General features: G+C 41.6%; 2 protein-coding genes across 8 annotated transcripts in view; one reads left to right on the forward strand and one right to left on the reverse strand.

Moving 5' to 3' along the window:
* The first annotated feature begins 875 nt into the window (after window positions 1–875).
* Window positions 876–7904, forward strand: CYB5R2 (cytochrome b5 reductase 2). The gene is made up of 9 exons (XM_021527580.3): window positions 876–1016; window positions 1105–1251; window positions 1742–1814; window positions 2846–2952; window positions 3917–4046; window positions 4773–4856; window positions 5349–5434; window positions 6010–6109; window positions 7044–7904. The coding sequence occupies exons 1-9, from the start codon at window positions 1002–1004 to the stop codon at window positions 7214–7216; spliced, it is 915 nt and encodes a 304-aa protein (XP_021383255.1). The 5' UTR covers window positions 876–1001; the 3' UTR covers window positions 7217–7904.
* Window positions 7525–27723, reverse strand: part of PPFIBP2 (PPFIB scaffold protein 2) — a 96336-nt gene continuing 76137 nt past the window's right edge. For 3 of the 7 annotated variants that reach the window (XM_021527572.2, XM_077784385.1, XM_077784390.1), the window contains 21 exons: window positions 26474–26506; window positions 24767–24828; window positions 24164–24239; window positions 23384–23481; window positions 23141–23205; window positions 22625–22693; window positions 22266–22326; window positions 20685–20726; window positions 18982–19129; window positions 17651–17683; window positions 16967–17105; window positions 16201–16329; window positions 15583–15733; window positions 15299–15410; window positions 14734–14822; window positions 13896–14018; window positions 13175–13300; window positions 12094–12282; window positions 11538–11708; window positions 9944–10009; window positions 7525–9313 (listed from right to left, as the gene is read on the reverse strand). In XM_021527572.2, the coding sequence (XP_021383247.2) occupies window positions 9242–9313; window positions 9944–10009; window positions 11538–11708; window positions 12094–12282; window positions 13175–13300; window positions 13896–14018; window positions 14734–14822; window positions 15299–15410; window positions 15583–15733; window positions 16201–16329; window positions 16967–17105; window positions 17651–17683; window positions 18982–19129; window positions 20685–20726; window positions 22266–22326; window positions 22625–22693; window positions 23141–23205; window positions 23384–23481; window positions 24164–24239; window positions 24767–24828; window positions 26474–26506 (2054 nt within the window). In that variant the 3' untranslated portion in view covers window positions 7525–9241. Of the gene's footprint in view, window positions 9314–9922; window positions 10592–11537; window positions 11709–12093; window positions 12283–13174; window positions 13301–13895; window positions 14019–14733; window positions 14823–15298; window positions 15411–15582; window positions 15734–16200; window positions 16330–16966; window positions 17106–17650; window positions 17684–18981; window positions 19130–20684; window positions 20727–22265; window positions 22327–22624; window positions 22694–23140; window positions 23206–23383; window positions 23482–24163; window positions 24240–24766; window positions 24829–26473; window positions 26507–27723 lie in introns of those variants that run through there. The other 4 variants (XM_077784388.1, XM_077784387.1, XM_077784386.1 and 1 more) reach the window with 4 other exon arrangements.

Below are 27723 nucleotides of genomic sequence, written 5' to 3' on the forward strand. Positions count from 1 at the left end.
TTACACATATAATATTAATTGTAACATTTGTGAAAAGCCAATCATAAATATGCGTTTTTCACACCCTCGCTTTGTTTCCCACGCACTTTTCTAGAAGCGGCACGAGGGCAGGTTTATTTCTCATTTAGAAATCCATTTATTGCCATGCCTTGAGCGCTGCTGTTTCTTCATCTGAAGTGCCTAGTTCGACTTTGTTGCTCTCCTTTCCTTTTCCTTGGTAGAAATAATCGCTAAGCATTGGAAGGGGCTGCCAGAGAGGCGGTGGGTCACTGTGGGAGGCGCTGAAGGAGAAAGGCTGGACACGGCGCCAGTGCCAGGGGCTGGCTGGCACGGTGCTGTCCGGTCACAGCCCGGCCGCGGTGGTCCCACAGGGCTTTCCCAACCTCAGGAATCCTGCGAAAGCAAAAACTCGGCTACCGCAGCGGCCTCACCCGCCCGGCAGCGGGGCGGAGCGGCGCCGGGCGGGGCCGGGGGAGGAACCCGGGAGGAACCGAGGGGGAAGCGGGAGGAGGAACCTGAGGAGGAGCCGAGGGGGAAGCGGGAGGAGGAACCTGAGGAGGAACTGAGAGGAGGAGCCGGGAGGCGGGATCCGAGGGGGAAGCGGGATCCGAGGGGGAAGCGGGAGGAGGAACCTGAGGAGGGATCCGAGGCGGGATCCGAGGGGGAAGCGGGAGGAGGAACCCGAGGCGGGAGCCGTGAGGCGGGATCCGAGGGGGAACCGGGAGGAGCCCGAAGGAGGAGCCGTGAGGCGGGATCCGAGGAGGAGCCCGAGGAGGAACCAGGAGGAACCAGGAGGAGGAACCCGAGGCGGGATCCGAGGGGGAGCCGGGAGGAGGAGCCCGAGGAGGAACCCGAGGCGGGATCCGAGGGGGAGCCGGGAGGAGGAGCCGGGAGGAGGAATCCGAGGAGGAGCCGGGAGGAGCCGGGAGGAGCCCGAGCCTCGGCGCGGTGTCCGCGGCCGGGGCTGAGGCGCTCGGCGGAGCTGCGGGCCCGGAGCCGCCATGGAGGCGTTTGCGGTGAGGGGCCGGGCCGGGGCCGGGGCCGGCCGTGCCCTCACCGCCGCCGTGCCCTCACCGCCTGCCCTTCTCCTCCTCCTCCTCGCAGGGAGCGCCTGTGGCCGTCGCCGTGGCCGTGGTGGCGGCGTCCGCGCTGCTGCTGCTGCTGCTCCGAGGGACGGCGCGGAGGCCGAGCGGCGCCGTCACCCTGCAGGACCCGCTGGCCAAGTACCCGCTGCGGCTGCTGGACAAGGAGGTGCCCGGGGGTCAGCGGGGCCCACGGGAGGGCTGCGGGCCGCTGGAGGGCCGGAGCAGGGCGCGGAGCCCGCGGAGGGTGGCTGCGAGCCCGCGGAGCGCGGCGTGCGGGAGCGCTCCTGGCGCGCCGCGGGCTGCCCTGCCCGGCGCTCTCGTGTTGGAGTGCCGGCTGTGTGCCTCCCTCGGCTCCGTCCTGACTTACATCAACCACGAGAAGCAGCCTGAGCTTCGGCTCGGCCGACAGGGTTTCCCGATTTTATCTATGTAAAAGATGCCCTAGGGATTGTGCAGGCAGGCAAAAGTCGCTCCTTGTGCAAGAAGAGAGGAGAAGACTGCTTCTGAAGCTCCTGGTTGTCTCAACTTTATTTTTCAAAGTTGTTTCCCAGCGTTTGGCTTGCATGCTGACAAAGAGCTTGCTGAAGCAACTCTACTCGAGTTTGAAATTCAAAATAATGGTGATGCTGACCTCGTTCTAACTTTGTTTTTTTAAGGAAATCAGTCATGATACTAAGAAATTCAGATTCGGGTTACCCTCAACGAATCATATATTAGGATTACCTGTAGGTAAGTAGTGTAAACAATTACTTGTATTTCTAGTTTCTCACAGTTCTTGGACTTCTGTCTCTGAATTTAAGGCTCAGCAAAGCAAGGAGTTGAAAGCCGCATCTGAATGCTGCTGTCTCAGAGAGAAATGTCAGGTTTCCCAGAGGGTTGCATTTCAGATCTTTTGTGAGTGCTTTGCCCGGTTGCGTGGTGTAGGTTAGAAATGAAGCAGTGAAACTGAACTGAGCCTGATGGAATTTGTCACCAGTCAGGATACAAGCAAGAATGGTATCTGTCAAAGCTTTTTCATATTTCTTAATTGCATTCTACTTCCATCTGGTCCCCTCAGTGTGTTGTCAATTGCCTTCATGGTTTTGGCATGTAAAGGAGAAAGGGGCCAACTCTGCTGCCTGGGTAGATGCTGAAATATTCAGAGCCTTTCCTGTGCATGCACTTACCTTTGAATTACACACATTTCCGTGCAACTTTATCTGGAGTTCTGTAGCACAAATTTCAGCCTAGGATTGGCCTTCTTTCCTGTGCCCTGGAACACTAATAGCACTGAACCTTGGACCTTGAATCAGTGAAAATCTGTTCAGGGGAAAGTCTGTGTCTGATCTGCAGATGTGGCTCTGTTTGTTCTGCACTTGGCAGTTCCCTGTGCTGTATGGCAGGTGTCAGGGTCATCCCATTCCATGCTGTCAGCATGGCCCTGCATGCTGCCTGTTGTTCTCCAAACTCTCTTCTGGCTTGTAAGGGAAAGAGTAATGGAATTAACTAGACAAATGGCAAACCAACTGACATGTGCCCTGCAGAGCATGTGTTTATCCAGATTCAGTCTTAAGAATTTAAGAATAAGATCCTGAAACTGTATTACTTCCTGGGAGATGCCTGCTCTGTGCTGAAAAAAGGAGAAGCTGAATGTTTCGTGCAGCATTTATATGGCAAAGATTTTCTCTGTCATTGCATGTGTAGCAGGTTACAATACCTGCCTTTCTCTCTTGTGCTTCGGAGATGAAAAAAACAATCAGATTGTAATTATTTCTCCCCAGGCCAGCATGTTTACCTTTCTGCAAAAATTGATGGGAATCTGGTGGTTCGAGCCTATACCCCTGTTTCCAGTGATGAGACAAAAGGTTATGTTGATTTAATTATAAAGGTAAATGTTGTTTTCCTTTAACAGAGATAAGTTGCTAGCTGGAAGGAGGGCAAGCACTTCATTATAGTGAAACCGTTTGTTTTGATTTAGTCATCAAATTTCATCATCTCTCATTAAATTTACATTAAATTAAATTTTCATTGGATCTCATCTTTTTCAAATAGGGTGACTGCACGGCAAGCAGCTCATTTCACATTGTCCTTGAATAGTAAGTTGTATCCTGTCTATCTGCTGTGTGGCACTGAGGCATGGCAGAGGAAGAGTAGAGGGAGGAGAGAATCACTTCCCTGGCAATACTTCAGGAATTGCCCTAGTATCTTTGATTTGGCAGTGCATGGATACTGATGTCTCTCCCTCTAGATGCCTGGGCTGCTGCTAATCCTTACTGCAAACATCTCACAGCAGTAAACAAGTCACACAAGGGAAATCCTTTAAGCTAGAGGATCCAGGACTTCTGGATTTCCTAATCCTTTTCTATAATAGAGTTCGCCCTTAGGCAAAAATCCAGGTGGTTTTTTTTTTTTTTTTTTTTGCATGCTCTTTTCTTCATGTTACAAGGTTGGTGAATCCTTACGAGCTGCTTAATGCTTCTTAGGTGCTTTGAAAGCTGTAAAAGCTGTTGTGTGGCTGAGTAGGAAAGGGTCAGAAGGAAAGGATGCAGCAATGCTGTTTTCAGAAGGAGCAGCTACAAAAATGGGGTGATATAAGTCAGTAGTGAAATGAGGACAGCAGTACATTATCTGCCTGCCACCATCCCTGTTATCCTGGCTGTTTGCAGGGAGCAGAGGGATGTGTGCCCAATAGCACACTTTCTTATTTTGGCTGCTCAAGAGATAACTGAGGGCAAAGAATTGCCTTGATTTCTTTCTCAGGTGCTGAATTTCAGGCCTGCAGGATTGTGTCCTACAGATACTGTCTGCAGGAAAGTTAGTGGTTGATAATGTGCAAATGATTGTTCTTACAGGTCTACCACAAAAATGTGAACCCCAAGTTTCCAGAAGGTGGGAAGATGTCCCAGTATCTAGACAATATGAAGATTGGAGATACCATTGATTTCAGAGGGCCAAATGGACTCCTGGTCTATAAGGGGACAGGTACTGTGACACAAAGGTGGGAGAGCAAAAGGGAGGTATTGGTTACATTTAGTGGTGTTTTATAGAACTTGACAGCTGTAGAGAATATTTTTTTTAAAGTGGAAGAGAGGAAAAACAGCTTTTCTAGGCTTGACCATGAGCCTGTCAGAGTTGATGTGATGGGAGAGAGTACTTTGTGTATGGAATAACTGATGAGTGTCTCACTCCTGGGACTATAAATCTGAAAAAATTACTGTTCCCTTATATGACTGAGAAGTCTGCAGTGGAAATAAAATACCCCACCTATACATACGGAGGGTGATGCTCCAGTTCCTTCTTAAGCAAGTGAGACTGTGGCTTAAAATGCCCTCTGAGAATCTCAGTGCTGTTACTGAATAACCAGCTGACTGAGAGCCAGCTCCATTTCATAATTAAAATCGGGTCTGAGCTGTCTGTGAGGAAATAAGCTCAGAGAAGTAATCCTCTTGTAGGATACAAGTGAAAGATTTTGCACTGATCTTGACAGAGAGGAGTTGTGCACTTAAGTCTCACCTCGGAATGCTCAGCACTTCTCTGGATGCTGCCCTCCTGTGATCAGCAACCCTGATGACTCTGTCTCAGCAGAAGGGAGGGATTTCCAGATTTGTCTTCATTAATTGATCACCTGTGGTAATTTATTGCCATGGAATTTGTATCCATGTTTGTTTGGAAGCTAAGGTACCTATAGGTTTGGAATATTTCTTCTAGGTACCTTTCTTATCAAGCCTAATAAGAAGTCTGAAGCTGAGAAAAAGTTTGCAAAGCACCTTGGGATGATAGCTGGAGGAACAGGTAAAACTAATCCCATCATGGAGAGGTCTAGAAAGGGGAAATGTTTTATGGATATATGTGAGGTCTGTCACTGTACTTCAGCAGCAGAGTACTTTCACCTTCATTTCTTTTCATGGTGGCAACACTGAGGCACTCCAGTAGTTTGAGCTCAGTCCTGGGGAGTAGCAACCTGAGGGTTTGAACACTAATTTACCTTGTGACCTCAGAACTGACTTCATCAGTGACAAAAAGTATTTTAAGAGAATGTCTTGAGGGTAAAATTACATGATAGAGAATCCTGAAGAGAAAAGCCCTGCATACAGTAATTGTGGGTTTGGAACTGTTTGTCATAATAGAAACCCCAATCTCTGCATTCCATGTGGATTAGAAATCCAGAGATGTGTAGCCCTGTGCAGGCTGAGATTCCATTGAAGACTAAAGGGTGGCAGCATTAATACTGGAACTGTAGCCATGGAAAGAAGTACCCACTTTAACCATTTTGGTTTTTAACAGGAATAACTCCTATGTTGCAGCTGATCCGTCAGATCACAAATGATCCTAAGGACTCCACAAAATGTTACCTCCTTTTTGCTAATCAGGTGAGTATTCTGACCCATCTGTTTGTTCTTTAATAGCCCACTTATTTTTGCTGGCCTCTGAGCTTTTTAAACTGATGGTCCATGTTTGATTCTCTTTCACACTTAGGTATCTCCTAATAGTTTCACTGAATTCCTACATTAGGGAATAAATACTGTGACCAGATCCTGATCCCTCTGCTCATCTTAGTCCTTCACTGATTTCAAGGAAGCAGGATTTATTTCCACTAATCTGTTTGTAAAGTTAATCTTCACCATGCTGGTCCAGGGACATTTGTCAGGGCCAGGGACAAATTTACCGGGGTCAGGGACAAATCCAGCTCGTTGTGATTTTAGCCTGGATTAAAAAGTTGTTCTAATTGCCATCTTGAGGACTGTGTTTAGGTGGCTGCTAAGTCTCACAGTTTGTTGTTCTCTACAGAAGCCTGTAATGATAATAGCTATCATGGAAGGGGCAAAATATCAATTACTTTCTTGATTTGCATAATTTTTATCATTGCATGTGTTGTGAATGGTAGATGAGCTCCCATCAGAGGGCTCCTGGGATGGTTTGGAGCTAACCAGCACTCATTTTGCAGACAGAAAATGATATATTGCTGAGAGCTGAGCTAGAAGACCTTGCCAAGAGGTATCCTGAGCAGTTTGTGCTGTGGTACACCCTGGACAGACCTCCAAAAGGTAGGGACACATGGAAATGCCTTTGCTGATCCCTATACAACAGTCAGAGCTTCACTCTTGCTCAAGAGGACATCAGAGTCAAATGTTCTTGTCTTACACGTTGAAACTCCTCAGAAACAAACCTTACCCCCACACCCTGTTTTAAAAAGGGATCTAAGCCAGGTGGGCCTTAAAAAGTAGGAGCTCATAATTAACCTCATTTGGGTCAGATGTGTTACCCAGTGCATCTTTTCATCTATTCCAGTTTTTGGGAGTATGCATCAAAAGTTCAGCTCTGTTTTGGGCTGTCTCCCGAATCAGGTTATGTTACCATGTTGTTGGCACTAAATTGTTTAATACCTGTAAATATTATGTGCAGCAGCTCCAGATTAGATTCTGGTGTAACAGAGTTGCCATGTGTATGGATTAAGCGTAATTTTCCTTCTTGGCTCACTTCAAATGGCAGATGCATTCAATAATACTACTGCTTGAAGTAGTTTAGCATTTCTTTCCTCTTTTAATTTGTTTTCTCTTATCACTAAACTACATGGCAGAGCTTTTTTTATCACCAAACTTTGTCAGCTCACCACTCCATCTCAAAAAAAAAAAAAAAAAAAAAGTACAGGTCTCAATACCTCTCCCTGCCACTGGGTGATCCCTCTTCACTGGAAAAGCTGGCTCACTCTTCCTTTTTATTCCTACCTGCTCATTTCTTTCCAATTTTACAATTTATTGGTGTAAGACCTCCATGTCTTATCAACCAAATCCTTGTTACCTACATGCTTGTTGTCCCTGTGGAAGGAGATCACTAGGTTTGAGCTGAGTGAGAAATGTAACCCTTTCCTGGCTTGCAGTGATGGTGCCATAACTTGATTTTTCAGCTACTTAATGAGGTTTAAAAGGGCTTCAGACTGTACAGAGATTCACAGTAATGGAATGAATTTCTTTGTTGCAGACTGGAAATACAGCTCTGGCTTTGTCACTGCAGAGATGCTGAAAGACCACCTGCCTCCCCCTGGCAGTGAGACCCTCATTCTCATGTGTGGGCCACCACCAATGATTCAGTTTGCCTGTCAGCCCAACCTGGACAAGCTTGGCTACCCTAAGAGCAGTACATTTGCTTACTAACATTGCTGGCACCTGATACCTTTTTTGGAAATGCTGCATATTTTTCTACAGGAACAATTTATGTGCAACTGTGCAGCGATTGTGTGTGTGTGTTTTTTGACACCTTAATCTAATTTCTGTGGTTTATAACTTCATAATTACCTTGTATGTTTCAATATTAAGAAGTTGAGAAATCATCTTGAATTGTGTGGGAGTTAGTCTTACCTCTGGAATTAGAATAAAATATTAATTCTGAGGGAAAAAAAAAAAAAAAAAGATGAGAGGTCATCCACATGGATTTGTGTTAAATCATTCCACAGTCAGCAGAAGAGAGCAGAACATTCAGAATTTATTCATAACAGTCAGGAAATAAGCATTTATACTGGTGTTATGCTAACTAGGATTTTTACTACGTGTATTTAAAAGAAGAATGAATTGTTTTGTGGATTGACTATTCACAGCCAAGTTAGCAAACCAACACACTGAGTTGTAAATACAGCATTGAAAGAAAACAGGAAATACTGTGTTTGGAATATCCCAGGGCAGCTGGAGCAGCCAATCCCATTTGCAGTGCTGTAATAAGTCTGTTGGCTAATTGACCTGACAAAGTATTTCAAATGCCCATGGTACCTGAGCTGGTCGCTGGCACTGACTGCATTACCAGACTTGGTACATTTTAATACCATTTATTAAACTTTAAACATTAGTACTTTGCTGTTGTGTACACTTATTTCTCATTCTTCTGAATTTGCCTTTATTTTTTCAGTTTGGAGGGATTGAAAATAATTTGGCTTAATTTTACCACTGTGGACAGTCAAATAACGTGTTTATCTTCTTACACCTGACCATACAGTGCAAGGTCTGTCATGAGAGACTGGTGAAGCAAGGACCAGGGTAGATAATCTGTAAGAAGAACCCCAGGTACTTCTCAAAGAACCCTTGCTGCATCCTGTGGCCAGCCCTGAGCTTTCCTCTTTCTTTGGGAGGGTTGTGGCTGGCACTGACCTGCCCTCAGCCTATACTGGAATCTAAAGCAACACCTGCAGCCAGCAAGGATAGAGTAATGCACACCAGCCCTGTACAAAGTACTTTTCCTTACAGTTAAGGAGATTTTTTTTTTCCTGGTATTTATCTGTTTACTAAGAGAGCTTTTTAACATCTCATTAATACAGGAGCTGTACATTTAAGCAAATGCCACAAGTGCTGTAAAGGTGACAACTTCATCCTCAGCCCCTCAAAAAGTGAGAGGCCGTATTTCCCTCTGATGCAGTTCTGTCTAGCAGCAACAGTACAGTAGCAACAGATTTATTTTGTCAGGTGTTTTAAAGAAATAAATATGTGGTTTTTTCTGGTACTTTCCTGGTAGTCTCAGAGTTCCAATTTCCTGCTGCAGTTGTTTTTGCCTTAGGTAAAGATTTGTGAACATGGCAGCTTGTCATCCTAATAAAAGCAAGGGCTTGATGGACAGTCCTATGTTCCATTCTTCCCATCCTACAGCGCCCTGACTTGGATAAGAAGAGGGCAGGACAGTGCCAGTGAAAGGAAGGAGAGATTCAAATCCTTTCTGTGGGGATCAGTCTGGCAAGAGCACAGGAGTGCTGAGTGAGCCATTACTGCTGCTCTCACCAGCCTCCAGCTGAATTCCAGGTAGCTCTGATCAGCCCCCGTGGTACAATTATGTATTAATGATTCCTGCACTACGAGTTAATTATAAAAATAAAAAATTACAAAAGGTCTTTCACGTAACAGTACATCAACATAGCATGTAAAAGTCAACTGAATAAAAGGACAAAGCATTGCCAGTTTTTGCTGTCCAGACTCTGGATGAGTCCCACTCCTCTCCCAACACCTGTTTCCTATGCCATGATGTGGTAAGACAGCACAGAGGGGAGTTACCTGTAAGGTGTGGCTACACTGACAGTAGGAAAAGCTACGTGGGAGGTGGCAGAAAAGAGGTAAAGCTTTCCTGCTCCGCAGCATCCAGCTGCTCCTGGCCACTCCCGCAGGCCTGAGGTACGAGTATTGATCTTGGTCATGGCTGAAGCATCATCTCCAGTCCTCAAAAGTCGGTGTTAAAAACCTGCTGTCATTCAGCATTTCATCTTGGCTCAGCAGGGTCTGAAAGAACAAGATGGGAAGGACTGAAGGTGTTTGGTGAGAGGTCTCCCAGAGACCCAGCTACAGTGAGATCAGGCTCACAACACAGCGGGTGAGTGCCACACACAAAGGGAATTCTTTCAATACAGTTTTAAGGAAAGTTTTTTGCTTGGGGAAACTTAGATTTTGTGTCTGGCATGCAACTTAACTCTATTTCATAATTCTTCGTTACGTCTTCCAGTCACTTATTTTATTTTTTAATATATTGGCTTCTGTGGAATGAAGAAACAAAAGTGACGTGTTTTCTTCTGCACAGAGTTTTTTAGCTCATGTAAATTTGCAAAAGTCTGTACCTCATTCCTAGATGCTGTGATGGTTAGCTGCAAAATTCTTTGAAGAATTGTTTTCATTTAAGGGGATGAATATCTATCATTTAGGCCACTTAAAAAGGCCTAATTGAAGCTTAATTTCTAGACCAATTTAAAAACAGGGTTCTTTTTGACTGAATGTCCCACCAGGCTGTAAAGAGATACTTAACAAGAGCAGAGACCCACTTACTCTTCATTGCCACCAGCAATGACCAAATAACTTTCAGTGAGATTTAGCAGAGCACATGGGTGACTTTGCAACAAGAGAGGAACGAGTACTTACCGTGAGGTGGGTTATGCCTTGGGAAAGAGCCCCTATTTGCATTACCGTGCCTTCTGAGTGCTCCATCTGTAAAAGCAGTCAGCAACTAGTTCAAATCAGACAGCATGTGCAATTTTATTCACTCTACATGCAGCTTTGGGAGGGATCTGTGCCTGGACAAATGAAGTTGGGGTAAGTTGAAAAACTCCTTAACAAAAAATGCCTCTGTGTGCTACAAGGTATGTGGAAATGCATTTAATGACAGGAAGAGTGGATCCTGATTAAGAGAAGTTGCTTCCACAAAACTTGGCCTATAATTCACAGAAAAAAACCCCAAAGCTTAATTGATACTATCAATGAAAAGTAAAATTTTCTAAATGGTCTGACACTGCTTATTTCTGGCAGGCTTTTACAGGCAAGAAGTCCTTGATACAGTCCTACCTCTTCCTTCATAGAAATGTCACCTGTTCTAGGGCATTGTGATTTCCTGTGTGGGCCACATGCTCAGAAGTCATGCTTAATAGACAGACCATGCTCCTAGAGAAAAATCCAGTCTTTCTGTCATGCTTGAACAACTGCACAGTGCAAGTTCTTGGCTCAAAGTTAATGCATTCCCTCACAACTCTGAGCTGAGCAAGTGGACATCCACAGCCAGGTTTGGCATTCTCCCTGTTGAGGAGCAATACATTGAAAAAGACCACGGTTAGCCAGTGAACACAAATGAGATGTTAGATGCACTAAACCATGCAAATGAAAAAATTACCTTCACAGTTAATCTTTTCAATGCTGTGACCATTCTCTTATCAGGTTTAAACTGTTTTTAAGTCACTGGAGAAAGACCAGTTTACTCCAGTTGCCTCTGTGTGGCTCTTGTGTGCTGCCAAAGTTCACACAAGGCTCCAGGAGTGCTCCTTTTTTCAGGGTTTACATCCCTTTACACAACAGCAAAGTTGAAATAAAATTTGATGGTTTTTAGTCATCATCATTTCTCTGTATGTTGTCTAGACAGTTTCATTCACAAGTTCACTACTACATTACAAAAGTGAATTAACTGTTGGTTTATTAATAATTTGTTCATTGCTGATGCATTGTCTTCGTAAGCAGAACTACTCCCCACTGTACACCATGAAAGAAAAATTCAGTTGGATTCTCTTGATTACTGTCTGTTAAAAAATACAATCCAGTTGTACTTTAATATAACTCAATAGCTTTGTACAAGTTTGTCCAAATGAATTTATTACATTAAAAAGCACCCATAAAGATAATGGAAAAAAAAATAGTGTGCCATACTAAAATTATGAAAGCTAGAAGTACAAAAGTCTTATGTTTCCTGCAACCACACCCTTGAATGACAAAATACCTCGATCTTCAGAGTGTAAAGGTGTCACAGTCCTGAAAAAGGGCTTGAGGATGGATGAGTTTATTATGGTGTTGATTAAAAAAACCCCAACATTCTTAGTCTGGAACTCTTTCCAGTGTCCACAGCCAATACTTTTCTCTGTGAGTTCATGCAGATGTAGCAAAGAGTTTGTTATAGGGGAACATTTGGTTATTTGCAAGCTTTGGAATGCATGGAGAGGATGAGATGAGCATGGCATCAGTCTGTCTGTCCCACCTGATCCAGCTCCCTGTCAGTGAAAGGACTAAGTCCTTTGTAGCCACCGTAGTTTTTCGAAGTACCATTTGTAGCAACTGGGCTTGTATCCATAGGACAAATGTAGTCTGTTGATTCGTCAAACTTCTTTTTCCTTAAGTTTCCAAAGTGCGAAAATCCAAGTTTCTTTGGCTAAAATAAGGAGTCAACACAAGTAGTTTGAGTAAAACAAGTAAAGTTGTTCTGTAAACATTCAGAATCCTCCCCTTTTAAAATTACTGCTATCCCCTGGTCGTTCAAGTACGTAGTTTCTGAATTAACTATATTTGTTCTCAAATTTGGGTTACAGTGGATGCTAAATGCATTTACAGGATGTTCCTTCTAAGAAAAGACAGAATAGATTGCTTGTTTTCAGGAGCTGATTAAACAGATACATAGTAAAAGGCCTGGTATGTAGAATTAAGGGGAATGTAGCACTCCTAGAATTCACCTCTCCCTGCCTATGCTTGTCCCTTTCTTCATAATTCAGAGTAGAGAAGTCTGACACTGACATCTCATTTTTGACAGCGGTACTTACCCGAACTTTGGCAGTGGTGGTCAGAGGTGTGTATGCTGCTGACTCCATGGTTTCTCTTTTTTCTTGTTGTGCCTCTGGCCCGATTAACACGTTAAAATTGGTGGTGAGGTGGCGGCGCAGGAGGGTCTTTTGGGGTGGGATATTCAGGAGCATGGCCAGCGTGTCGCCGTTGAAGCGGGGTTCCAGAATCTGGGAAAAGGGCAGGATGATTATTTTTTTATATAAATATTTGCAATAGTAAACTACTACAGTGCTCAGCAGAGGATTTCTCACGAAGTACCTGTTTACATTAGATCTTTTATGGCTCACTCATGATACTGGGGTTTGAAAGGGAAATACCTGAAAGGAGCCAAGAAAAAACGCTGAATGTGATCAGGCAACTATGTGTTTATATTTATCATCAAATCCATCAACATGTTATATATAATATATATTATATTCATATGTATATTATATATATTATATATATAATAATAATATAATATATATTTATCATCAAACCATACATTTGTTTGGGTTGAACAAGTTTCCTTTCAGAATTTTCTGCTCTACTCAGAGTGAAAACTTAATCTCAGTATGATTTCTACTGCTGCATTTTTGCAAAAATTCTACAGCACTAGAATCATGGTATTTCAGAACCCTGACATCACGGAGCTGCAAATAGTTCTGAATGTTTTGAATGACAAAAAAAGGTCATTCCGGCCTGCTGTGACTTCAGGGTGGCTCAGAGTTCTGGTAAATCACTCAAAGAAACACTCAGTGATGCCTTATCAAAAAGCAACTTTTACACAGCACAGTTCAGGTTTCCTTTTCTGTGCTGCTGTCACACACTTGTGCACAGCTCAGCTTATAGAAAGTGTTTTATAGAAAGTGATTCTAGAAAGTGTTTTAGCTGTTCCTTTTTTATTTTAGTTTTCCTTTGTAAAATGAAGATGCATGGATCAAAGAGGCTCCTTGGAAGGCCTGATCACGCTGTCACATTACAGATATGTTTGTTTCTTTCTGCTTGATGAACTTCAGATAAAAGATGGTTTTATATTACAGCCTGTCAATTTTTAATAGTGAAATGGTAAATTCTTACGATCAGGCCCCCGTGCACTCCGCTGCCTCGAAGGTTGGGTGCATATTCTGCCAGATCCACTGATCTGAGCCATTCCATCACCCTGTGGTTGGACCACTGCACCACGTCGGAAGGAGAGACGCTGTTCTGTTGGAGGGACCACAACAGGTGATGACACCACAGCCTGCACTGTCTGAGTGTGCACAGCTCGTATCTCAGCTCAGACTAAAACAGCCTCCCTCCTCTTCCTCCACTTGTTCTTCCCTGACTGAAGGACTGTTTCTCTTCAAGCCCCTTTCAAGCCGTCTCTGATGAGATGGCAGACCTGGTCTAGTACTGATGAAACCCCATGTGTTGCATCAAGAAGTACAACAGCAGAGATTACAGATTACAGGAATAAAAAGAGAATGTTTGACAACACAGTTATTGACAGTGTTTAACGCTAAGGAAAAACTGTGTTGATCAGGTAAGGCAAAAACCTTACAGATTTTAAAAATTAGGTGAGGCAAAGACAAGTCAGTCCAAATTATTCCCTTGGAAGATGAATTAGCTTTTTTTTTCCACTGTGCATATAACTTATGAAGAGAAATGCATGAGATTCACCTAATAAGTCACATAGCTGCTGCTTTAGGTGCAAGTCCCTAGAAGTTCTACCACTGTACACTGCTGACTTACCATCCCCTTTGGCTGGGACCAGGTAATTTGTGCTTGCTTAAAGTAATTTATTTCAACATTCTTTTACCTCCTCAACTGGCCTCCTGCGCAGACAGTGGGGATTGAAGCCGTTGACATGCAGCACATGAATGGCACATTTAATACTCAGGTGATGCAGCTGACTGGTGACTTTCAGGAAGAGAAGATCATTCTGTGAAGAAGAGAGACTTTCAGAACACAAACCAAAACAGATATTCTCCCCAAGAAGAAAGAGTTTAAGTTCACTGTGTAGTTTTATGTAACGCTACACTAACTGTCATTTAGGAAAGATGAAAGTTTATACTTAAAAGAGGGTTTGGGTTTTGTTAGGGTGGAAGTTTGAAGGGGGTTCTGGTGTTGGTTTGTTGGGGCTTTTTTTCCCATTGCACCAGAGCAACACCTGGCTAAAAAAATGAGGGCAGGAATGTAGCCTTTTAAGGACAATCCAGGACTTAATTATCCAGACTTGGGATGAGAATGGGAAGAAAACACACAGTGGCTGTGTGTGGTTCATGGTGTGCTGTGGATGTAGTCAGAGCTGTACAAATCACTGGATTTTCTGCTGTTACTTTGCTGAATATTGTTGCTAACTTAATGTGGAGAACAAGCTCCAGAGGTTACACAGAAACAGGTAATTTTACTTTTAATTGTGGTGTGCTGCATCATATTGAAAGAAGGGCTTTGTAGAAATTAGCTCTAACATATGACTTATTTTATGGACCTTAGGAACAAATTCCATGCACTAGGCAGCACAAAGGAGTTACTACTGGTACTATTTTCATCTTGCAAAAATTCTTTAACTGCTCACATTCAAAGGAAAATCTTAAAAGTTTTTGCTTATTCGGAAGTTAAAATTGGTGAAACTGAGGAAAAAGGACTGTACTTACCACAGTTAAGTACTGCAACATCCTCCCATCTACTCTGGATTCATGAAACTGGTCTTTATACTGGGGTAAGCCAATGTCATCAAGCCACCCTGCAGATATGAGAGCAATGGGCAACCAAATCCAGATTGGTGAGAATGAAGCCCTCCTCCCCTCTTGCCTGGCCTGGCTTCTTTAGAGGCATGCAGGTGGCTCATTCTGCCTGTTCCCCTTTCCTGAGGACAGCCTTTTGCCAGCAGCCTGAAAGCAATTCCCATCAAGCAGCTTTGCCCACACCAGCCCTGTGATATTTGACACGCAGCAGGTGATGGAGCACATCTTCTGCAGCACAGTGGAGCTCTTCCTAGACTGAGCCCACCCATCTGATTTCCTGCTGTCTGACAGAGTTCTCCATAGCATACCGCAAGCTTTAGGTCTGTGTGTCAAGAACAACACAAAAATCCTCAATTCTTCTATGGGGAAACTTAGTGTTTTTTAAAAGATGTTTGGTAACTGCTAAAAACATGAGTCAGGCTGCCCTTTCATAGAGGTGGGAGAAATTCCCTCCCAAACAACTCCAAACACTTACGTGTCACCCAGATATGATCAAGTTGTGCAGACTTCTCATCTTGTTTTGCATTTATAGCTTTAATGGCCAAAACCAATTTCTTCCTGTGGAGTGGATGCTTTATCCCCATTTCCTGCAACAACAACAAAAAAAAAACATTAACAAAGACTTTGCCCTGCCTCTGGTTCCTTTCCTCACGTGAGGTAACTATGAAAATTGATACTTTGGATTTCAGAAAGGTAGAGCCAATGGTTTGGAGGGGCTTGGTGGGACAGAACCAGGAGGTAGAGAGAAGCAGTGAGTACCTTTTCCATGTCCTGAGGTGTGGCAGTCAGCAGCGTGTGGCCTGACGTCACCCACTGCCGGGCAAAAATCACATACTGGCCCAGGCCAAAGTCCTCAAGCCAGTTACAAACCCTCTCGGTGCTCCACTGAGCAAACGGGGCGTTGTGGTCGCTGAAAAAGCACAAGAAAGATTGGGAAAATCTCAAAGGAAAGAAGGAATTGGAAAGCTCATGGTGTGCCAGAGGCAGCACCACAGCAGATCTGTTCTGGGCTGTCCTGGGAATTTGGCAGCCCAGCCACAACCTGTGAACAGTTGCAGGGCAGATAAGAATTTCCCATCTTCTGTTTTAAAAGGGGGGGAAGGGAATTGCTGAATCCTCGTCATTATGCAGATGAGGAGATGATTATTCTCCTTGCTCTTTAAAAAGGTGAAATCTTTGACCCTCCACCAAGCAGCCAGTGCTGCAACTTGCAGGCAGGGAAGATTCTCAAGGACAATTTTTGCAACCAGAGAAATTCTTTCCAGCTGTTGTGGAATTCCACAGCGCTTGGGCAAAACTCCCCAAGAGGAGGGAGTTTGGCTACGTTGGGCGCTTTTAACAGCAGCAGGGTGTGGCAGGGGGAGGAGGAACCTTTACCTCTTCTGGCCTTTGGTGTCCTTGGAGCGGGATAAGCGAGGTCCAGCTGTAGCCCGGAGCCCTCCCCTTCGAAACTCTGCCAGCCCCAGGTCGTCTGCAGGGAAGTTACCTGACTGAGTTCTTCGGATTCTTGCAAGACAAGAGTGCCACGACAGGACTGTTAGCTGCTGCCAGAAGAGGTTTGTTCTGCATGGAAACTACAGTGACAACTAGCAGCTCCGTGCATCTCCCTGGAAACCACAAATGCCAGATTCCACAGGCAGCTGAAGGAGTTCGAGGAAACTCAGCCTGGACCTAACTCTGGTGGAAAATAAAGGAGCTCCACAGAGCAGCTGTAACACTTTGAGCCAATTAGTAATTCAAATTTGGAAATGGATTGCTGAAGCATATTGAGTGGACAGAGTGCAACTGTGCCCTGCTTTCTGTTCCTTCTGTTTTCCCTTATTTTTTTACCTGGTGTCTTTCGTAATGAGCAAATTGCTACAATTTAATTTTTCATGGCTAATTAAACTGCTGGCATGCTAAATTAATAGCATTAAGAGGAGAGCAGTGCCTTATTTCTTTCACCAGCATGATGCTGTGAACACTCCCAATATTTTTTCCACCCCATAGTGTACATAAGAACACACCTGTGCCATCCCAAAGCTGCTTTTGCTCCCCAAATTTTAGGTTCTTCTTGCTACAGATAATTGTAGATTTTGCCGGGAATTAATTCTCAGCTGAAATGCTTTGACAATGAATAATAATAATAAAAAAAAGACCTTACTTTCCCCAGATTTTCTTGATGCCTTTTGGACTCTTTCTGTTTTCTGGAGACCACGGAGATTGTGGACTCGAATCCGTTCCCGAAGAGAGAGGTGAAAGGTCATCTGAGACCACTGTGCCATCCATGTTCTCTGTTTCTCCTGGGTTAAGAACAGTATTACAGTCACATTTTATACTCATTGTTGATAAAGTTGTTGTCTGGGAGGCTGATGTTTAAATGCAGAACGTGATATGAAAGTAGAGATACTTATAAAATCATTATTTTATTGTAAAAAACCAAAAACGCTCAGAAGGTGAAAAAATAGCTGGACACTTGATTAAAAAAAATAAAACATTGGGTAAAATAATTCTGTTATTTCAGTCTTTTCTATTTAACTATGTTATTTGAATTAGTTTAAGGTCTTCTTGCCTGCTCTTAATACCTCAACTCCTCCATCAAAACCAGTGGGAATTTTCCTAAATTCAGTGAAAACATAACGAATCAGGAATAAGTGTCATAAAAAGAAACCCCATGTGAATGCCACACAGCAGGAGCTATTACTTCATTTCAGTACTGCATGTAAAGGAGTTCAGTCTAGAGGGCCCAGCTGGGATTATTATTTCGTAGGGAAAGGGAGGGAGAAAGGAAGGAAACAAAGTGAGCAGCAAAGGAGAGTTAAAGTTGCATCTTGTTTGGATACAGTACCTAGTGCAGGCGCACTGACACTCCTGCTGCGATCTTCAGTCATCCCAAGAAGCAGAAAGCCAGATGGAGGAGCAAAGAAGATACAAAACACCAGCAAAATAAAGTTACAGAAGGGCAAAGTGGTTAAGCTAAGCATTAAAAGCAGAAACAAAAAGAAAAAGAAGCAGCTGTGCTTGACGTGGAAGTGAATACGCACAAGCCCTGGGAGCTCTGTACAGATCATCTTAAACAGGTGGGGATGCTAATGGATCTGTTTGGGCTTTCCTAAGTATTCTTGCAAAGTTTCAGCTCTTTAAGCAAAGACTACAGGGCTCTATGAAGCCTGCAGAGTATCTGAAATGAAGCAGTGGCTAAGATTACATTGAATTGCTCTGAAGCACAGAATTGGAGGTGGAATGAATTCACTGCATGTGCAAGAAACAAACCAACCCGCAGAAAAAAATTCTCTTAAATCAGTGTATTTAAGAAGCCATTGCTTGTTTCAAGAAAAAGGAACATTTTCTTCACAAACTCACCCACCCTTGGATAATCCTGCAGTTAAAGACACTGCAGCATGGCTCATGCATTGCCTACAAAGTTGCCATCACAGAAAAGCTCTTTGAAAACTCCTAAACAACCACAGCCTATTGCAACCTTGAAGTTGCAGTGTGCTAGCAGCTTTAGGGACCACAAGGCCCTAAAATTAACCAACCCCCACCAAAGAAAAAATACTACAGCCAAACAAAAAAACCATCACTGTAACTTTTAAAGTGCAGAAAGACTTCAGAATTACAAGGGTTACTCTTGTGCCTGAGCTCCCAAGATCTTCAGTCCTAAAAAAATACCTGGTCCTGTGCCTCACTCTTAACACCTTTTTGTCAACAAATCTGTGCTTAAGGTGCCACTGAAAAGAAATTAATACAGGATTCCACAGGCCTGTGGTTGTGGAATGGAAATATATTTGTAGTTGCAAAATCCACGGATGTTTTTCTGCATGCAGTATATTTAATTTTCACTAGTGGGTCCCCCACAACTAAGGAACCAACAGAGCTGATAGAGGGATTTTTACCCAAAATGTTCATGCTTTTTGATGGTTGTACTGTGAAGTTTCAAATGGTATTGTCAGGTGCAACAGAGAAAAAAAACCCTCAAAATTAAACCCATTCTTCCATGAACTATGGGAATATTTCTGGTATTTGTTAAAAAAAGAAAAAAGAAAAAAAGTAGTAGTCGGACATTCCTTGAGTGAAGCATGTGAACATCACAGTGCATTGTTCTGGCACAGCAGATTCTATCCCACTTTATGTCCCAAACCCTCAAAGAGTTTGGAGGAGAGAGGCACAGGTACATACTCAGGCCAGGGATGCTGTTGTCATCGTTGTCACTCGTGCCACACCCCTCTGGGGAGCTGTACATCCCCTGCTCTCCGTTCTGCAGGGCTCGGGGCAGCTTTCCTGGCAGCGTTTGGTACTTGCTGCCTTTCCCCACTGGCTTACTCTGCTGTTTTTAAAAGAGGGAAAGATAAAATAAGTACAAATTGCTCCCAGCATCTGCAATCCGGTTCACAATGTTCTTAAAGCTGAGAAAAACGTATGGTTCAAAATGACTCCACTCCCTGCAAATTCCTGCTTACAGATAACTCAGTTTAAACCCATCCATCAGCTGAGACACAGCCTTGCCTTCCCTCATCTGCTCCTCCCACTTCATCCACTCTGCGTTACTTTAAAATATATGTTAAATATTACCTGGTTTTGCCATAAGAATTTTTCTAGCCGTCTCTCTTTCCTCCAGGACCCTGCCACTATTTAATTGTTTAATCTTTTCATGGTCAACTTTCATAGCACCAAATATGTGTTTAGTTACTTCTCAGATCATTTTTTCTCCACCAGACTTTATGTGCTTCTGCCTCACAACTGTATCTCAGGAATTCAACCCAAAAGTATTGGTACACCTCAAATTTTCACAAGCGTATTTCCTACCACCATTAATAAGAGTAAAAGAATCAAAACCAAAGTTAGGATACAGAAATATAAGTTTTGTAAGGACAAAAGTATCTTTGCATAGTCAGAATTTTAAATGTGAAGTTTTTTTTTTTGTTTGGTTTGTTTTTTTTTTTTAATAATTACAGTTAAACATAATTGCCAGTTCTATCACAGAACCTAATTTTCCTTGCATTCAAGTGATATCTACTTGGGCACCTTGCTCCTTTCACAAGGGCAGATGAAATATTCCTATAAATCTGATGGATTTGAGCCTTATAAGTTACTTTTCCAGGCAAAGCATGTGTTTCACAGAAGTACTTTTGCCTACAGTTTTGGAAATGGCTTGTTGGGATTTCTTCAATGCTGAACCCAGATGAAGAGATGGACAAGCCAACACTGGGTGAAAGCTGTAGGACAGGGATGCTTTTTGAGACAAGCAGTGAACCTGCAGCTCCAGCTGACATTATTAGGGGGAATGGTGTGTTTTGAAATAAATTCCCTATGATAAATGTTTCAGTATCAGAACAGAGGTTTCATAGGAGAACTTTGCACTGGAAATATGCAAACTATATTTAGTACAGAGGAACATACAGTGTGCTTATTCAGTAAACCCCATCCCAACAACATTTTTTCAAAACATTGTGACAGGATGACACGTTAAAAATTCTATGAGATAACCACTGCTTTATCTGTTCTTATTCCAAGGCCTAGAGGATTCTTTGGATACAACTGCAGGCCAGATTGCTCAGTTCCTCAACTCTCCTGCTCTTTTTTGGCAACTGCAGGAGTACATCCTGACTTGTACCAAAACTATTGTAAGAGTAGAGAAATTGTGTCTTACATCAGCAGTGAGACTGACTGACCTCAGCTTCATGTAACAAACTTAGATTAAAAGTAAAAAACCAAAAAGATTTCCCTCTCAAATCTTTACCCCCTGTGTTGTTTGTCAGCACTGGAACTATGCAAACATTTTGAAGAGAAAATGAATATAAAATGCAAACCAGGCATACCATCACAGCACATCACAGCACACCCCACCAGAGAATTGTTAGGGAAGGTTGCAGTTAATATACCTCTTGTTCTACAACAGGCTGTGCTGGTTTTCCATCTACATACTATGGAGTTTCAGGGAGGGCAATTTCAAAGTTTTGTGGAAAAAAGCAACAGACAAATGTTAGTATTAACATACATACATGGAACATCAAATGTAGTCTTATTGCTATAGAGATGGTGCTTAACATATGGACAATATATTACAAGGACTGTTACCTCTTAATTTCATCTCAATCCAATATTTAATACTACCTGTGTTTGTTCATTCCCCACTCTACAAAATTCCTGTTTATGTTCTGTCGTGATCAAAGGAATTTTGCTATTTTCAGGTTTCTGGGTGGTCCTTTTAGAGTTGCATTGAGCTGGGAACACAACAGCTGTTTAACAGACCAATATGAAAACAGCTGACATAAAATAATACACACAATCCTGTATGGATCCAGCTGAAACCACAAAGAGCTCCGACAGAAACCAAGTGATAAAAATTCCACCACAGTTAGGTCAGGGACACCAATGTGGTTTATTATTTTATTATTATTATTATTGCTAGAAGCAGTGGGAATTTAAGCTTTGAGCATGGCAGAATAACACCAGCATAAATGTGTAGGTCCAGCCTTATCACAGCATATCACAGAGATAAATTCAGACTTTTGGTTTAAGACAAGAAAATAACTGAAAGTTGCAACAAGAAAACCTTTATCAATTCTTCATGGAATGAAATGTTAGGTCTGATTTGTTACGTGTGTGACTAGAATCAAATAAATGCAGCACAAATTTCACAAGTTTCATTTTACTTGGTCAGTATCATCTCTATCAATTCAAGAAAAATATTAAAATATTTTTTAAAAATTTAAAAATTCAAAAATTGGAGCAATCATATGACTGGTATCTGATTTCAATGGCATTACTGGGTCTAGATCACCTGGTACTAAGCCTAATTTGAGTACAGAAAACAACAACAATCTCACAAAGTGGAATTTTAAAAGTGCAGAAAAATGTCAGTGTACATAATGACAAAACAGGACTGTGGACCACAATGTAACAAGACTTTGCAAATTGGGAAGTTTTATTCTGGGGTGGAATGAAAGCCCTTGAAGTGCTCCTGCTGCTGTAACTAAGGCAGCATCGCTGCCACCTTCAGGAATGCTAATTTGGATCAGGGAAAACACTGTTACATGCACACACCCAAAAAGGAATCCTAGCTGGAAATACCCAGTCCCAACATTTAGCTACTTTCAGGATTAGCTGCCTTAATATTTTTGATGATATGGAAGTAAAAAAAAAAAACTTAAAAAAAATCTATAAACAAAATAATACTGCAGTTTAACAAAATGATTCCTTGTTATTTCTTGTATTTCACTTAAATATTTTTGTTTCTTTAAGGACCAAAACTGAATTTGAAGGTGTCCACATGAGTGTGTCAACCAGTTTTGAAGGTGGGGGGGAAAAAGAACCTGAGCTGTTTTAGGGCTCCTTCCCCACATACAGAGTTAGTGGTGGTTAAAGTTACTATAAGTATAACAAAAAGAATATTTATACTTGATCTTTGTCTTTTAGCTGTGACATTAAACATCAGAAGCTGTGATTACAGATAAACCAACCTTTTCCAAGGATTCGCTCTGCAAGTCTTCTAAACTACTTGACTTTTTTTTCTGTGGAAGCCTTAAGAAAGGGACAGGCAGAAGAGCAGCAGTTAATAAAACATGTTTGTTTGCACAGCAGCTGCATAAGCCACACAATGTCTGCATCAAACCTAGCTCAGAATTAAAAGATTCATTTATTTTATTGTGGTTTTAGTGCAGTGAAAGGCAGCCAGGCCCAGTGGGCAGCTGTAGCCTTGTATCTCTAGGTGGTTTAACAAGCACATTTTAACAAAAACTCTCTGTGAGCAGTGTGCAACATTAAGGTATTTTAAAAAGGAAAATTATTTTACATTTCAATGACAGTTACTCATTGTTACCTATTTGTGACTTCCAACGATTCTTCCTGCTGAGAGTTTAAATTACTTGGAGGTACTGGAATGCTTCCACTTTAAATAGAAATAAACTTATATAAAAATATAGAAAATATGATATATAAACATAAACACATAAATATAGTTTATATCAATAAATAAAATATAAATCTATATAATGAATTTATATTTTTATATATAATATATATAATATAGTATAAGATAGTATAAGATAGTATAAATTCTTATCTATAACATATTTATAATATAAATATATTTATATTATAAAAATATTTACATATAAAATATATTACATATAAAAATGCTGCTTTATCCCTATAATTTAAACCTTAAACATCTAAGTATTGCAAACCTCCACACAAGCACAGCTTTCACAATGCCCAAAACTGCAGCAAAGCCAAGAACAGTCAAGAGAAGATGCCAACAGTTAAATAACTCATAATACAATTTATTATCCAAATAGTAGAATTTTTAGCACCACAGGAGAAAGAAAGGTCTTGCCTGATTTCCATGGCTTTGTGTGGTACTGGAGGGAGCACAGCTGGTGACAATTCTCCTGCAGAGGCCTGGGTAAGATACAAGAGTTTCAAGCTTGTAGTTGTGGTGTTTTCTGCTGAATCTACTGTGCCCATACCAAGAAATACAAAAATTCGACCAGGGCTGACCTCTCACCCACATTACTACAGAGAAATCAACAGAAAAAAATCATCTGTATGGCAGAACCTGCTTCTAGAACATCTATACCTCTGTTTTTAGTAATTCTCCTTGTGAGTTATTCAGAAGATTCCACTTCCTTAAAGTTGCCTCAAGTTCCTCTTCGCTGCCACCAGAGACAGGAGAGCCTGAAACATTAGAGAGCAGAAGTAGAAAGGGAGAAAAACAGGAAAAGTTTGCTTTCTGCAGTATCAGGTCATCAATCCAGAGCATCATGGCTTGTTCCTTGCTTCTTTTTATTGATTTACTTAATGAACGTTCAGAGAGAGATTTACTCTCATTCCCTGTTTTTGTGTGTTAAACACATTTACTCTCATTCCCTATTTTTGTGTGTTAAACACAAGTTTCCATTCTGCCATGCAAGGCCTAAAAATATTGTTATTGCTTGTTCATGTGATGGTGTGCATGGAACAAAACTGTCCTTTCAGAAGGTCAAGGGTCCCAGATTCAAGTCAGTGCTGAAAATTATGGTGGTAACTTAAAATTAGATTGTCCTAAAACCCACTCCACTTCCTACAGTGTCAATGAGAAATGGGACAGGGATTTTTTCCCCCCCACCCCAGATTTCGAAGTTAAATACACAGAATTGTGTGCAGCAAAGCAATGTGGGTTTTCAGTTGTTCCTCCAAAAAAAAATTTGTCTCATCAGCTGTCAGGGTTTTCCTTAGTGGAAGGGAAATGAGTTCTCCCTCTCATTTATGGATTATTTTATGCTGTGAAATATGGCTGATGGTCACAGGTCATAATGGTCACAGGAAACACCACATAAACTAAAAATAAAATCAGGAAATTATTCACAAGCCATTTTACCATGAGCTGCAATCATTATGTCCTTGACCCTCCTGTACTGGCTCAGCAGCAGTGTCAGCTCCTCTATCCGACGGTCCTGTGGAAAACATGAAACAAATTAAATGACATTTTAAACCTTCATTTTTAACTGCAGAAACACCGTACTACATCTCTGCGATTTGAATGAAAACAGAATCAGTCTTTCACATGCTTTGTAAAGAATGTTATTTGCCTTTGTACACAATATTTGCTGGACAATGTGAAATTACAGATGTAAGGAAACCAGAGGAGTTTGCCATTAGAGTGTTTTTTGAGAAATAAATGCTATGAGCCACATTAATGTTCTCAAGAACTAATGTTTCACAGTCAGGATTCCCCACTTGCTAAAGGAAATTTTTAGGGAGGCATGTAATTGTTTATGTGATCATATATGGTGTGCCACCATGCAGGAAAATCCCACAAAAATTGATTTATTACCACAAAAATGACAGTCTCCTGAAGCCTGAATTCCCTTTCTCATTTAGTCCTTTTAGAAAGTGCAAGGACCAATGTTATTTGGAACATTTCAGAGATTCAAAACCATAATTTCATTCTTAACACGCAGAACAAGGATTGTTTTCTCACCTTTTCTTCATTTGCAGCCAATAATGTCTCCATTCCTATCTTCAACCTCTGAACTTCTTGGTCTGAAAATGTTTTAAAATGTTGTAAGAGAAATAAGACTTGCTACGTTTACTGCAAATAGATGCTTTGTGGTACTTTCCCTATGTTCTTACTAATAACCAAAACCATGTCAGTGGCGTGGCTAATGTACTACTAAACTACATTTAATGTGGATTCTTTTCAGAAGCTGAACTATTAAAAATATTGCACAATACAAACATTTTGGTTTTTCTTACAAAAGAGTACATAACACTATTTTAAACTAAGTCAAGCAATGGAAAAGAAAAGAAACGCTGAAGCTCATTTTGCGAAAGATGGGAGTGTGCTTGCTGTTATATTTAAGGAAATAATTTAAAGTAGGATTGAAAATATATTCCATCTGAGAAGTAGTTAAAGTACATCCATGAACTTGGGAATAATGAAAAACTGGTTTGATATAAGGAAATTCTGTAAAATGTTATTTACTTAAATGTTTCAGTATGGGTAACTTGGTTTAAATCTACGTCACGAGCTAATGGAGAATTTTCTCACCCACAATTTAGTGACAGATGGTTAGGGTTAGGTAATGTTAAATCAAGTCAATTAAAACACCCTCTCTGAAATTTATGAGGTTGTTAATCACGTCCTAACTTTGCTGAACCAAAACTCTCATTTTTGTCTACACAATAGTCCCAGCAAGTCTTCCTGAGGAAACCAAGTGTGATGGAGACAAAACCTGAAATAATTCCTCTCTTGTAACTACCACCTCCAGCTGTTCATGCTTTGACATTAAACCAGAGACAACTGTCCCCAAAAAACATGAAAACAGATATGGCAGCAGGCATGAAGGGAGAAAGGGGAAAGAAAATCAACATTGCCAAAGAGCTGTGAAAAAAGGTTTTACAAATGAGTGTTGAATACACAATGTCATAGCTAAACTATTTGAAAAAGCTGTAATTAGTTTTTATTGCAGGGATTCTGGAAAGTGCACACCTTGAAATGATTAAGTTTAAAACATGTAAGTAAATCTCACAGGTGTTTTCTCAAAGAAGAGACACAGGACATGCACAGGCACAGCCAAATCAAAAACTAAAGCCAGCAGGCAGTGGGCAAGCGATTGGGAGACTTTTTTAAAAAATCACGGGCCTACTAATTTCTCTTTATAAATATTAGACATCAAAAAGGACTGGTGTCAAGGTAGATTTAAGCACACTAAATCAAATTTTACTTACAATATTCATTAACATCATCAAGTATGGGGACATTTATTCAACTTTTTTTTTTTTAATTTAATGCAGTGATTTAAAATAAAAAAAGCCTAAATCCTCCCCTCCAAAGAGAAAGGATTTCAATTAAAGCTGTCTTTCTCATTATTAAATGGGGTTTATATATGTGCAAATAAAAGGGGGTAATTGCTAATTTTGGCTCTGTTAACCTTGACAACGTCCCTTTGAAGTCCAACATTTGATTTGTGAACCTCTGACCTTTATTTCTGCAGTAAAATCTCACTGAGCAGGGAAAGGAGCTGTCTGCTTGCTGCAAGCAGTGAAAGCAGTGTCTCGTGTGTGTTACAATTAGACAGCCAGATCTAAACAAACATGGAATATTTGTTGCTGCAGAAGGCATCTGAGTTAACACTGGTGTGAAAGGAGCAGTGAGATAAAGCCAAAAGGGAATTGCCAGGCTTACGTTTTTCTTTTAGCCTTCTCCTATAAACTTCCTCTACGATGGTAAGTGGTGAGAGTCAAATAAAGTATGCAGAAAAAGCACATATTAGATCAATCTTGCAATTTAATTAGGATATGCATTCTAGCAGACTACAAATACATTCACATCATTTTTCAACTTTATTTGAGAAGACCACCTAAAATTCTGATAGATCAATAATTTTTTTTTGTTTGCTTTCAGAAGGATTGTTACTGTTTCCGTTGAAATACAGTCTAAGTGCTTTCCTTGATGGATTTTGTAGAGGGTTTGATTCTTCTGCCACTGGAATCAAGGACAGTTTCACCACATTTCTACAAGCTGAATGCTGCTGAGCTCTAGATTGACTGTCATACCACTATCTTCCTTTTGAAATACCACAAATTATTTGGGAATCTCACAGAAAATACATAATTCTATTAGTAGAAGGGTTCTTCTACCAAGCACTGCTGTTAGACAAACTAATTTTCTGGTTAGACATGCAGCTCTCTACATGCACAAGCTCTGCAGCTGAGTGAGATCACCACAAGGAGATGTTAAGTCACTTTGTTGGAATGAACCAGAGGAAGCTCTTGGGAAGCCCTGGGAAGAGGGAAGCACAGCACATGGAAATGCACATCCCAGCCTTGGGAAGCCTCAGTTGGCCCCCACGGAATCTGTCAGAGCAGCAAAGCTGGTGCCCTGTGCTAAACCGCACACAAATCCTCTGCAGGGCCGAGTGTCGGTGCTGCAGAGAAGGAAAAGAGGTCCCTAATTCCATGTTCTCCTGGCAGGAGCCCCAGGGAGGGAATATTTCAGAGAACTGTGGCACCACGGGTTGAGACCAAAGGCTAAACAAACTGGTTTGTTTGCCATTGACCTGTGTCAAGAGAAACAAACAGAAACCTGCAGTATCAGAGACCTCTAAACCAGTCCAGGCTGGCAGGGACACTGAAAGTCCAGACTTTGATGGGACAGGGAGCTTGAATGAGACACAGTCATGAAGAAAAGAAACAATGACTCTTTTAGGATATTTGGACATTGAAATATTAGGTTTAGCTACTACTGTGACTCTTTTTTTTTCCCCCTAAAAACCAGAAACTGTAAAGATTTTTTCGGAGAAATTTTCAAGGTGTACCTGCAAAATAAATTCCCATTGCACTACAATGAGTCTTTACAATTATAAATAAAACACCAACAGAAACTGTTTCAGGGCCCTGAGGATACTTATTTAAATTTGTGCTGCCTCTAGACTG

This window comes from Lonchura striata, chromosome 6 (assembly GCF_046129695.1).
Source record: "Lonchura striata isolate bLonStr1 chromosome 6, bLonStr1.mat, whole genome shotgun sequence".
Lineage (NCBI taxonomy): Eukaryota > Metazoa > Chordata > Aves > Passeriformes > Estrildidae > Lonchura > Lonchura striata.

Coding starts and splice junctions, on each gene's coding strand:
- CYB5R2 (XM_021527580.3), top strand. Junction 1,815..2,845: donor TATATTAGGATTACCTGTAG/GTAAGTAGTGTA, acceptor ATTTCTCCCCAG/GCCAGCATGTTTACCTTTCT. Junction 5,435..6,009: donor ACCTCCTTTTTGCTAATCAG/GTGAGTATTCTG, acceptor CTCATTTTGCAG/ACAGAAAATGATATATTGCT.